Source organism: Lagenorhynchus albirostris, chromosome 6 (assembly GCF_949774975.1).
Source record: "Lagenorhynchus albirostris chromosome 6, mLagAlb1.1, whole genome shotgun sequence".
In the NCBI taxonomy this organism is placed as follows: Eukaryota; Metazoa; Chordata; class Mammalia; order Artiodactyla; family Delphinidae; genus Lagenorhynchus; species Lagenorhynchus albirostris.
The window spans coordinates 7,561,832-7,574,804 of NC_083100.1; the positions used below are offsets into that span (position 1 = coordinate 7,561,832).

Sequence of the window (12,973 nt, forward strand, 5' to 3'; positions counted from 1 at the left end):
ACAAAAGAACAATAGATTCACAGACATAGAAAATGAACTTACAGTTACCAAAGGGGAAAGTGAGGGGAGGGATAAATTAGGAGTTTGGGATTAAGACATATACACTACTATATATAAAATAGATAACAACAAGGACTTACTGTATAGCACAGGGAACTATATTCAATATCTTATAATAACCTATAAGGAAAATGAATCTGAAAAGAATATATACATATATTTATGTAAAATGTAATATATATAATACATATATATAACTGAATCACTTTGCTTTACACCTGAACCTAACACAACATTGTAAATCAACTATACTTCAATTAAAAAAAAAGAAAAAAATGTATTAAAAAAATTAAATAAACAACCGTACTGGGGCTTCCCTGGTGGCGCAGTGGTTAAGAATCTGCCTGCTGGGCTTCCCTGGTTGCAGAGTGGTTAAGAATCCGCCTGCCAATGCAGCGGACACGGGTTTGAGCCCTGGTCCGGGAAGATCCCACATACCACAGAGGAACTAAGCCAGTGAGCCACAAGTACTGAGCCTGCGCACCTAGGGCCCGTGCTCCACAACAAGAGAAGCCACTGCAATGAGAAGCCTGCGCACCGCAACGAAGAGTAGCCCCCGCTCACCGCAACTAGAGAAAGCCCGCGTGCAGCAACGAAGACCCAACGCAGCCAAAAGTAAATAAATAAATAAATAAAACAATAGTACTGATCTTGGAGAGGCAGCAGTGAGTGGTGGCGTGAAGTGAGATCTTAGTTCGCTGCTCAGGAACTGAACCTGGGTAGCCTGGATGAAATCCAGGAATCCTAGCTGCTAGGCCAGCATAGGGCTAGAGGCTAGAGGCAAATTTTCCCTGGCCCTTGCCCCCAGTGCAAAATGCATTTCTCAAGGAGGCCAAAACTGTAAAAAACAGGGACAAAGTTTATTATTAGAGACACAGCACAACAGCACAACAGCACAACGAGTGGGAGAGCATACAGAGAAACAGTTTGTTAAGACAGAAGCAAGGCAGAGATGCACACCCGGAGGGCAAGGGTGTGGGTGTCCTCCCTAACAGGAGTGCAGGAAGGAGGCGGTTAAGTCATTTATACAGGGCAGTTCTTCCAGGTCTATGTTTACCTTTGGCCAATTATCTGGTTTCTTTTCCACACCTGACCTGCGCTGGGACACTCCCCAACACTCATGCGCAACTTTTTCCCAAGATGGATTCCAGCCCAGAGGCCTATGGGACGGCCTTGGCATCCCATATTATGGGGTGGTGCCCCCTCCTTTCTGCCCAAGGAGCGTTTCTGCGCGTGTGCAATGTCTCCCTTGCCCCAAGGATGGGAAATATATGACCTCTTGATCTTCAGTCAAATAGGGTTTAGCCCCTCTCTGTTCCTGCCACAACTGTTATCTCAAAGTGTCCACAGGAGACAAAGCAGGCTATTTACCCTGTTTCTGTTCTTATTTCTATTTCAAAGTGCAAACAGGAGGCTGGTTGTAAATATCTAACCTGGAGCCCACCTATCTCCTGTCTCAGGAAATGCAAACAGGAAGCTAGTTGCAAGTGTCCCGCCTGAAGCCCATCTTTTTCTCACCTCAAGAAATGTAAACAGGAGGCCATTTGTAAACGCCTAGCCTGGAGCCCATCTATCTCCTGCCTCAGTACAAGTAAGCTGTGGCCATGGCAAACACTCATTAAGGTGATACACGAGGAATTCCCTGGTGGTCCAGGGTTAGGACTTGGCACTTTCACTGCCGGGGCCCAGGTTTGATCCCTGGTCAGGGAACTAAGATCCCGCAAGCTACGTAGGGTGGGGGGAAAAAAAAAGGTGATATATGAAAAGCTTTAGCTTTGAGAAATGTTGATTGAAAGAAATCAGTAGATTTTGGGCCTGGGCTCATTCAATTTCCACCACTTATTATGGGTATTCTCTGGTACCTAACCTCTTCAAGTCTTAATTCCTTCATCTGCAAAATGGGAAAAATAATAGTACCTGTGTCACAGGGCTGTTAGCATGGGGCCTGGTGCAGAGGCAATTCTGGAGGTGGGGTAGGGCTGAAACCCTAACCTTAAGGCAGGAGTTAATATCCTTAAGGCATGTTTGCAAGCTGAGGGTTTGAAAGCCAAACAAATGGCCAAATATTAAAGCAGCTCATTTCCAGAAAACAAATATTTTACAATATTTCCTAATCAAGGTCCGTGTAGACTGCTTCCCTCTGACCCATTCCAGCTACCAGGGAGGGACATCCAGGCACTTCCCTTCCACAGGGGAACTTGGGTCAGGTGCCTGGGGTGGGGAGAGGAAAGGGGGCCGCTCTACCACCAAGGCAAGAGACAGACCAGCCCCCGCTCTCACACAGTTCCCGGGGAGGACTCTCAATGACTGTGGAGCCCCGTATGCAGTACTGAGTTCTGGCTCAGCCTGTCAGAGGCTGGGGTACACCAGAGCCCTGGGCAGAAGGGAGGCTCAGCCAGGCAGCTGGCAGAGGCCAGGCCTCTGCTCTGTCCTGGGGTGGTAGTATGGTAGTAGCTGTTGCATATGAAAGACAACTCCCAGGCCGAAAGGTGGTTTGGGCATCAATATGTAATGTGTGGAAATGAAAGCCTAAGAAAGGCAAGAGCTTCCCAGGGAATTCCCTGGCGGTCCAGTAGTTGGAATCCCTGGTCGAGGAACTAAGATCCCACAAGCTGCGAGGGGCAGCCAGAAAAAAAACAAAAAGTCAAGAGCCTCCTGTAACTCAGGAGTGAAAATAATTTCACGTTTATTTTGTATCATAAGAACGAGGAGGACAATTTTATTCCAACAGTACCTTGTGTCGTTTGAAAATCTATTAAGGTAAAATGTGCTAAAGGAGAGTTTCTCTTTCATGTTCTATTTTGCACTTGTTGCTGTTGCTTTTTCAGTATTTGGCTGACGGCTTTCCAGAACTGAGCAAGGTGCAATTTAAGAACGTTAAAGGATCAATGCAATTCATGAACCTGGTTAAGTAAGATAACTTTTTAAGGCACTTCCCTGGCGGTCCAGTGGTTAAGACTCAGCACTTCCACTTCAGGGGGCACAGGTATGATCCCTGGTCGGGAAACTTAAGATCGCACATGCTGCATGGTGTGGCCAAATAAATAATAACTTTAAAAAGTGAAATATTTAAATGTATTTCCCCCCTAAAGTGGCTTCCTACATATTAAAGATCCCCAAACCACAAAAACCCATAAAGAGACAAGGTTCAAAGAGATTATCCTGCCATACTCAGTTATGTGCAGGTGCTGAAGACACCCTCCTCCATCTCCAGAGCCTTCTCTGTTGTGAAAGGCATCTTCCTCCTTCCATTCACCAGGCCTCAAATCTTTAATCTGCTTCAACACCTAACCCATACCCCCCAACTCCAAATAACCCTGGAATCCGGGATTCAGACCCAGGAACTCCTCCAGGAAGGGCCCGAGGCTCAGCTCTTCTGCGGAGCCGCCACAGCTGGGCCGGCAGCCTCACCTGCAGGCTGCTTCCTGCCTGGCTGGGACCTCACCCTGGACGCCCAAGCCTGGGCTCAGACACAGAATAAACAAGGCCCCTTAGGGGCTCCACTGAGGCAACCGGGACTCGTCACCCCCAAGACTGTTACCCGAGTCTTTAAGTAAAAAACCTTAGGCAGCGTTTTAGCTGAGTGGGAATATCAGGTCGTGTCAGCAGGAATTTTATCTTAGTTGCTGGAATAATGGACTGTTTCATACACCCATTGCTGAGTGCACAAGAAGCCTTTTAAACCAATTGTAGATCCACTCCTGCTAAGCAAAAAGAAAGAGAAAAAGGGAAAAAAATTTTGTTTTTAGTTTTGATTTTTATCCAAGTTATACATTAATGTAGTTTAAAGTACCAAATAGATCCATAAGGTTTGTTACAATAAAACAAAACAGCAGGTTCCTGTCTCCCTCACTGCAGTTTCCCATCTCCGAGGCAACCATTTTCCCCCTCTTAGATTTTAATTTTGATATTTACCATTGTTTCTAAATCACATACTTCTTCATTTTTCAGCTATATTTATTGCTATATTCTTGTTGATATTCTGCATTTTATGGTTGTGTAATGAACCATCCCCAAACAAACTTAAACAACAATACTTTCTTTGATCACAAACTTGCAATTTGGGCAGGGCTTGAAGGGAACACCTTGTGTTTACTCTGGGACACTTTAGTCGGGGTGGCTGGACAGGACAAGGGGCCAGAACAGGGAGGGTCCTTGAAACCAAGTCCCCCTAAAACTGAGTTCCGCTGCCGAGTTTATGATGAACGTCTCTATCCAAAACTTTATTCCCTTTCTCGTCCTGTCCCTGTTCCCCTCAGGATTGAGGAGGATCAAAGAAAAGGGGGAACTGAAACTGAGCAGGACCCACGAGGCCTTTCTGGGTACAAAAGCCCCGCTGTGTCCCCCATCTCTTGTTTGTAGGAATAAAGTCTCCTAGGCCTTCCCTGAGTTCCAAAGAACAGACACAAGTAGTTACTAATCAGAGAAGTGAGGGAATGCAGAAACAGAGGAAAGCCCTCAAGCAAGAAAAGTAAGAATAGCTTAGACAATAGAGTCACAGGACGTCTAGTTCCTTCTCAAGGATTATACATAACAATCTGACACAAATCTTTGAGGTGTTCTGCAGGAATGAAGACCCTCCCACCCAGGTGGAGGATGGTAACTACATACTGACCACAGGCACTTAGACCCCAGACTGGCTGGAACCAGAAGGTTGATGCTTAAGATTCCCGAAATAGCACCCGGACCACCAACCAATCAGAAGAAAGCCCACAATCTGCTCATGTACCTCCAAACCCTCACCCTATATTGCTGCCTTTAAAACCCCTTCCCTGAAAGCCATCAGGGAGCTTGGGTCTTTTGAGCATGAGTTGCCCTTTCTCCTTGGTTGGCACCTGAAAAACACTTTACCACAACCAATGTCAGTAGATGGGCTTTGCTGATTGCTGGGGGAGGGTCTCCAAGATCCCTTTGGTAACATCCTGAGGCTTCAGGAAGACTCCTATCTTGGTTGCAAAGGAAAGAAACCAAGTGTGAAGTAGCTTTAGGGGGAAGGGAATTGATGGAAAGGCTCCTCATGGTACATGAACTACCACAAGGCAGAAAAGCCCACCACACGGAGGTGCCTCTGGGTCTCCTGGGCTGCGGGAAAGCCGGTGCCTCCGAGGCGCTCCGTCTCCCTTCTCTGAGGCCGCTTCCCTTCCTCCTGGTGTACGCTGTTTCCTTCACGGTGACTTTCTGGAAACATGAGCTTCTATGTCTTGCAGACTACCATCCTGGGGAGACAGTGACACCCTCTCCCAATTTTAGTTAGGATAGACCCCAGGAAAGAATGGGCCAGGTGCCCACCCCGGGTCCCATCAAGATGTCGTGGTACAGAATGGTGGCTCCTGGGGACCCACGCAGGTGGGAGGGATGGGCTAGAAGCTGGGGAGCAGGTCCCATAAAGAGACAGGGCCCCTGGGAAAACAACCCCAGAGGCCCTTTGGCCCCGTTCACCGACCAAGCCCACTCCTGCCTTGGGGCCGTGCCCACAAGTAGCCCTGGGCGGTTCCTGGACGTCTCTGCCACCTATGCCCCCTCCTCAGCACTGCTTTTCCCCAGCTGCCATCAACACCGTCCCCACCACCTGCCACACTAGAAAGGCGACTTCCCCTCATGACCATAAGCTTCTAGAGGACACGGCACATCAAAGGCACTCACTGCTGTTGATAAATGAGTGAAGGACAAAGGTCATATCGCCTCACGGCCCTGATGAGAATTCTCCCGGGGCTCTGATGGCCCACAGCACACAGGGCACGCTCTCTGGCTGCCATAAGGGTCAGTGGGGATCTACCCCGTTCCTACCTCGCCAGCACCTCCCTGCCCGTCCTCTGGGCACCCTCTGATCCTAGTGACCTCCACCCTTCACGGCTCATGTCAGGGATCTCCGAACCTCAGTTTCTTCACCCACGTGGGCCGGCTGCGTGTGCTTTCTTCTTCTGAGCACCCACCCCTCACGGCTGGGAACACACACCCCAGCCTCTGAACTTCGCTAGAACCTTGTCCTGCAGTGACATCATTTGCATCTACGTCTCCCTCCCCCATGGCGACCGGAGGCGGCTCCTTGAGGACACGTGCAGGTGCTCTGGGACAGCTGGAGGAACTACCACGGCTTCCTTTTTGACGAGATTTGGGTCTCATCACCCCCTTTATCAACAGTCCCCTGAGCGAGGGGCCATAGGGGGCTGTCTCCCTCATTGGACCATGGACGTGTGCAGGCCAGTGCCCTGCGCGTGGGTGGTGTCAAGGACACCTGCTGAGTGAGTAGATGCAGATGAAGGACGCAGCTGACGTTGTGGGGTAAAGCGCTGGGCCATTTGCTCTGAGCCCACAGGCAGGGCGTTTGGGGGAGGGCAAATGCCTGAACCCTGGACCTGGCTGGGCAGAGTCTGGCTGTGTCACTTTGGCCAGAGACCTACCTCCTTTCTGGGTGCAGTTCCTCCTTCTGTCAAATGGGGTGGAGGTGCCGGGGCTGCTATGTGTCCCCCAGCTCTAGGGCCATCAGGGCGAGGCCAGCCTCTGCTTCCCCAGCAAGTCCAGGCAGCAACGGTCTTCCCTGCTGACCAAGCTGGCTACGATTTACCACAGTCTGGGACGCTGGGGCCGTGAGGAAGGGTGTCCAGCCTGCGTCCATGCTGCCCGAGAGAGGGCCCAGCATGCTGGCCCACCACCATCCTGAGGGCGCCCCTCCGCGGGGCTCTGCTCTGCCCTCAGCTCCCAGGCTCCACGGGAGGCCCTGGGGGACAGCGCGAGGAGAGAGGGGCTCTGCTCCTCTGGGGGCGGGCAGGTAAGAGGATGAGGGCAGGGCCGGGATGCCTGGCTGCCCAGGCTGCAGAAGCACCCAGAAACCTCTTCATCCAAATACCAAACCACTGGACCCTCACCATTTCCCTTCCAGATAGCTGGTTCTAGAAGGCTCTGGGGCAGGAGCAGAGAGGGAACGGTGGCCTCTGGGATGTCTTGGGGGTGGCAGGATGGACAGACCGAAAGCTGGTCAAGGTGCTGGAGGAGGAGACACGGGAACTCAGGGCGGGCGAGTGATGTCTCTTTTGTCCCCCTCTGGCACCCGGCCCAGCGCTGGGGGGATGTGAGCCACGGCCGGCCGGTGGCTGAGACCAAGGCAGCCAGGCCCCGTCACCACTCCAGCCACGGCGAAGCCCTCCTACAAGGTGCTCCATTGAAGTTTCCTTTGAAGAAAATTCACTGAAATCAGATCAAGTGAGCTTGTTAATACCAACACCCCAGGAATCAGCCTGGTGGAACTGGGACCTTGGTCCCCATGGGGTTTTAACCCTAGTTTCTGGCGGCTCCTGGGGAAGCCAACCTGTGTTTCTCTAGTCTGCTGGGGAAACTAGAAGCACAGGCTTAGGTCAAACCAGCCGGGGAGAGAGCCGAGTGCGGTGGCCTCCCACCTCTGCCCCTGGGTCCCCAAGGATCACTTGGTGCTCAGGCAGATAGCAGGCAGTCGACTGGGCCAGGCCAGGGCCACCAGGAGCACACCTGCCCCTCTCTGGTCAGGAAGGCCGGTCTGGGGGCCTCTCCCCTTGGGCAGGGCCAGGCCTCGCTCTGCCCCCAGGTTCCCTTGCTGCTGCCAGGGCACAGGATCGGGACAGGAGATGCTGGGGTGCTGGCCCCCCTTAAGGAAGGTGGAGAGGGCCACCCAGAGCTCCGGCCTTGTAAGTGGGGGTGGGCGGCACAGGGCCCAAGCCCCCGTCCTGGGGCCACGGGGGGCGGCAGCCGGCAGAGAGGAAGTGCTGGGGTGGGGATGGACACAGCTACATGCGGCGCGGTGACGGGTGAGCCTGCCGTCTTGCATACTAATTCCGTTTCTAATCAGCCAGAATGAGGCGCTGGCATCAATCTGCCACGCGGCCAGCTCTGTGAATCATCCTGGAACTGCCGGAAAGGCTCCCAAGGGTGGCAACCCCAGCTCAGCTGTGACGGGTGGAGCCCGGGCCAGGTCCCCCGTCCTGGGTCCGAGGGGCACCCCACTACCCTGGCCACCCCGGTGCCCCACACACCAGGCAGCACTCACACTTGATTTTATTCCATGACTCTGATTTACTGAAAACCCCTGGTTTTCTGGGCACGGGAGGGCAGTGGGTAACCTGGCAGAAGGGGCGCTGGCCTCCCAGGAGGACCAGGTCTAGCTCTGAGCTGCTGAGCACCGGCCAGCCCGCAGCCTTCCATCCAACCCCACCCTCCCCCTCCAGTTTGAAAACCAAGCTGCAAAAATAAAATAGAATGAAAAAATAAAAACAAAACCCTGAGTTGTTAAAAACCAAATTAAGAATCCCCGTTGGTGCCCGAAGTTCCTATTCCTAACGGGAGTGGGGGAGGGGTGGGCCGGCTGGCGGCTTCAGTCCTGTTCCTCCGCGAGGTCCCGGCCGCCCTGCTCGTCCTGCCAGTCGAGGAGGCCCTCGGTGCCGGGTCGCTTCAGGATGGCGCTGTACTTGAGGGCCGTGGCCTCTGCCCGCAGCACCACCTCCACCAGGCTGAAGATGCTGACGACCTGAGGCAGAGCAGAGCCCAGCAGGGGACGCGGGTGCCGGTGAGGGGGCGGCCCGGGGGGCTGCCCACCCAGCCGGGCCCCGGGGCCCCTCGCTCTGCCTCCCTAGGCCTCCACTGGCTCATCTGTAAGCGGAGCTTGTTCAGGGCTGAGGCCGTGGGGTCCCGGTGTGAAGCAGAGGAACCACGCGCTGCTGTGGGCAATGCCTGCTGGGGCCGCTCAGCGCTAGGGAGAAACCACTGGGGTCCGGGTCTGCTCTTTGAAGCGTGTCGTAGGTAAAAAGCTGTTTCCTTGGGTTGGAGGTCTACGGTGTTCATCAGATTCTCAAAAGGACACCCGAAGTTAAGGGCCCTGCTTTAGGGAGGTAGGCAGAGGCCGCTGCCTCTCCCCAGGGTGGGTGATGCCGGGGAAGGAAGGTGCTGCCAGGAGGCTAGGCCCAAGGAGTGCTGACGGGGAGCCGCTGCCGGCCTCGCTGGGTAGAGCCGGAAATCGCAGCCGGGAGCCCAGGAGGGGAGGCCCAGGGAGCGCGCCCAGGAGGCAGGAGGGGGCTCGCCAAGAGTGGGGTGGACGGGGACCCAGTGGCGCTCCGGAAAAGCTGCCCCACCCCCGGGTCTGACCTGCTGCGCCGGCCCCTGCTCCGCGTCCTCAGGCTCCCAGACAAGCGTGAGCTCCGGCTTCTTGCCCACCTTCTGGAAACGGTATGACTGCAGGGGCAGCGCCTGGGGGTGCACACACCTGCATCTCAGGACCCGGGCTCTAGGCGCCGCCTCTTAATCTCTGACCCTGCAAGGCCACCAGTGCTTGGAAGCAGCCCCTCGCCTTGGCCCGCCTCTGACTGGCCTCAAGGGAGCTCCCTGCCCTGCTGCCTGCCAGTGGCTGCTCGACCTCTGACGGGGGGGGGGGGGGGGGGGGGGGCCGCACCCTTGCCTCTGGCCTCCGGCCAGCTTCTGGGCGGCCTTGAGAGGCCACCTTCACGGAGGGGCCTTCACTGAGGGGGGCACCGGGGGCTCCACGTGTCATTCGGGGCAGGTGGTGGGTCTGCCTCATCAGGGACCATCCCTGTAGGGTCGAGGTGGACCGGGCACCTGAGGCTGGAGGGCTGCCGCCCCTCCCGGCCCTGGGTCTGTTAGCACAGACTGAGGGCTGGGTTGTGAGCAGAGGCGATCTAGACCTGAACTCCATGCTGTTCAGTGAGCTTCAGGACGAGAGCCCGACTTGATTCCTGCTGACTCCATTCTGTCTCTCCTGCTCTAATCCATTTCATTCATGCCATGTTTATTCCACACTGTGTGCCGCGTTCTGCACTCCCCAAGGTCCTCTGGGTGTTGGAAATTCAAAGCCAAGGTCAGGGGCCAGGTGGTGACTCACTAACCACAAGGTCAGCTGGAACAGGTCCCTCAGGTGGCATTAGACTGGCACCAAGTACCCTTGGAAAGAAGCTCGAATGAAGCAGCCCCAGGGCAGGACCAGGGCAAGGGCCAGCCTCTTCCTGCTTCTCAGGGGACACAGCTTCCAGAGTGGCCACGGACCGTTCTCTCTGGTCTTTCCTTCCCCTATGTTCCTTTAAAAAGTCTCCCAAAGCCTGCCTACCCTGCTTCCTATACTGGTTATGGAGGGACCTGATCTCTGGTTGCTCAAGTCCTTGGGAAAGAGGCCTGACCCTCGGCCTGGATCCCTGATCCCAGGCAGGCGCGCCTGGCTGTCTCGGCAGGACCCATCGGGTGCGCGCGGTGTAAGCACAACCCGCAGCTGAGCGACGGGCGCAGCGTCACTGCTCGTGTGTCTACCAAGGGCTGTTTCCCCAGATGCTGGGGAAACAGGAGGAGACCCAGCAGTGGGAACAGGGACAGGCAGGTGGGAAGGGAATGTGCTAGGTGGACGCGGCTCGGTGCTCCCTCTGCCTGCTCAGAACACCCCTAACCTGGGCCCTGGCAGCCCCCGGTACTCACATTACAGTAGATGCGCTTCTGCACCCCGTAGCGCAGCACCAGCACGTCGAAGGCTTGGCTCAGGACGCCCATCACCATGGCTTCCGACTCCAGCGGGCCGCTCTCCTGCATGGCAGGGCTCCAGCCAGGGCTCGGCCAGGGGATGCAGTCTCCCCCCAGGGCCCACCCCAGCTGCCAAAGGCCCCGGACTCCGGGAGCCCTCCCTGTGAACAGGCGCCCTGGCGGGAAGGTGGGGTGGAGGGAAGGGGAGGGGCGACAGGCTGGCGGCCTCACCTTGACCAGGATGGCAAAGAACAGGCTGGTGCTCAGCTCCTGCACACGCTTGGAAGCCATGCGGCGGTCATTGCAGTGGTCAGCCTGCTTCTGCAGGGCCTCGGGCTCCACATCTGGAAGCTCCCTGTAGCCTGGGCAGAGAGTGGTCGGGGGCCCGCTGGCGGGTGCTGTGTGTGTGCCGTCCTTGGCGGGGTTCTGGGCAGCATGGTGCCCCTGGCCCGGGTCAGATGGGGCCTGGGAGCCCCGCGCAGAGCTGAGGCCTCCCTGATGCCCAGCTTGGGAGGGCCGAGAAAGGGCGGCTTGCCACGGTGGGGGCCCTCGAGCCCCTAGCACACGCTCACAGGGGAGGTTCCGGCACAGGCTCCCCTACTGCTTGGGCTGCCCACCCCTTGGGGCCTTCACAGTCATGGCAGTGTGGCCTCTGGCCGCCGGGCACCCACTCTGGGTGGGGGGAGTAGCTCTTAGCTGGGCACAGACTGGCACCGCCCCCTGTGCTGCACCCCTTACCCAGCGTGGCGGCCAGGAGGCGATGCACCAGGACGTCAGCGAAGCGGCGGATGGGCGAGGTGAAGTGCGTGTAGAGCGGCACATTGAGGGCGTAGTGGCGGAACTGCGCCTGGTCCTGCAGCACCCCCGAGCAGAAGTACAAGGCCATCTGGGGACGTGGGGCGGACCTCAGAGCCTGGCCAGGCTGGGTGCGCGCTGAGTGTGCTCCGCGAGCCGGGGAGACTCAGAGCCTCACGAGGGGTGGTCTTGGGGGCGTGGACCCACCTGCCAAGCTGCGGGCAGCTGAGCAAAGCCGGGCAGGCCCGAGGACGTCAGGGGCTGTTCTGTGTGACGGGACCCCTGGGGCTGCCATGAGACTGGGCGGAGCCGTGGGTGCCCTTGCCCCTCTCCTGCTGAAGGCAAGGGCAGGTCTTGCCCAGAGCCCCTCTGCCAATGACCGGAAGTGGAGTGGGCCGGGGGGAGAGGCTGTGTGTTTCTTGCTGGGAACCCTTAAGATGCTGAAGGGACTCCTCCCTCAGAGCCCTGGGGGACCTGCCACCAAAGCCCTCGGGGAGGGGAGGGGAGGGGAGACCCTGTGCTGAAGTCAGAGGACAGCGGGGAGGGGCTGGAACTCATCCTCCTCCACAGCCGGTCACTGCTGAGTCTTAACGGCTGTTACTGCCAGGAACCAGGAGGAGGGATCGTTTCTGGCTGGCCCCCTCCCCAGGACAGGGCTAGGGGAGCTACACTGAAGTGGGGAACAGGAGAGAAAGCCCGTGGGCCTGCCGGACCGGCGGCTGCAGGACTTCGCCAGGACACAAAGCCCAACACCACCATGTGGCCAGAGCGGGAGGTAGGAGAGAAGGTCCAGGATGCCCTCCACCCAGAGCAAAACGGGCGCCTGGCTCTTCCTCTCTGGCCCTGGTCCAGTCTTTGGTCTTAGCCGACCTCCTGCCCTCTAGTCCTCATCCCTGCCCTGCTGAAGGCCACGCCTGCACCCCAGCACCTCTGTGCCCCCTATACTCCACCTCCCACCAGCCAAGGGAGGCAGTGGTTGGCCAGTCTCCCAGTCTCAGCCCTTCCTGCCCCTGACAACCTGTCCTGAGACCGAGACCCAGAGCTCTGAGTTCAAAAGGCCCTCCTGCAGGGCAGGAGTTAGGACTGTGGCCCAAGGAGAGACGCTGAGCTTCTCTAGGGGCCCAGCAAACAGCCTGGCCCGCGCGGTGCAGCTGTGCTGAGAGCCTTGGCCACGGGCCCTGAAGCCGCTTGCCCTGCGCTCCCCGAGTTCTCAGGGCTGGGGATCCAGGACCCGCGGCTGCCTGGGAGCAAGTGACCAGGTTCCTCTGCCAGGGCCAAAGTCACACCCTCGTGTGTTCGCTTGCTCCCTCCCTTGCCGCTTGCTCACCCTCACACCCTCCCGTGTGTTCGCACAAATGGACAGCCGGCTCCGGTTACTCTGTGCGTGACGGCCTTGGAATCCAGGACGCAGCTGGCGGTGCCCTGCTCGGCTACCCAACTCTGCTTCCCTTCCAGCTCCCACTGGGCCCTGGGTTACATCTCGGGTAAGTCACTGGAGGAGGGAGCAGCCTCCACTGTGAGCCATGTTTGGACCTTGTTCTCAGAAGTGGCCCAGTTCCCCAGATGAGCTGGGCTGAGGAGGGCAGAGGGCCCCGGCTCCCTTCCTGGGTGGCGAAGGCGCCTCTGGGCAGCGTGG

At 56.9% G+C, this 12,973-nt stretch overlaps 1 protein-coding gene across 7 annotated transcripts in view; it reads right to left on the reverse strand.

Moving 5' to 3' along the window:
* Nucleotides 1–8,083: 8,083 nt before the first annotated feature.
* The window catches only part of DIS3L2 (DIS3 like 3'-5' exoribonuclease 2), a 375,493-nt gene continuing 370,603 nt past the window's right edge, over nucleotides 8,084–12,973 (reverse strand). For 2 of the 7 annotated variants that reach the window (XM_060151845.1, XM_060151846.1), the window contains exons 17-20: nucleotides 11,281–11,428; nucleotides 10,501–11,048; nucleotides 9,169–9,270; nucleotides 8,084–8,554 (exon numbers count right to left, since the gene is read on the reverse strand). In XM_060151845.1, coding sequence (XP_060007828.1) covers nucleotides 8,402–8,554; nucleotides 9,169–9,270; nucleotides 10,501–11,048; nucleotides 11,281–11,428 — 951 coding nt within the window. In that variant the 3' untranslated portion in view covers nucleotides 8,084–8,401. Of the gene's footprint in view, nucleotides 8,555–9,168; nucleotides 9,335–10,500; nucleotides 11,049–11,280; nucleotides 11,429–12,973 lie in introns of those variants that run through there. The other 5 variants (XM_060151851.1, XM_060151849.1, XM_060151847.1 and 2 more) reach the window with 5 other exon arrangements.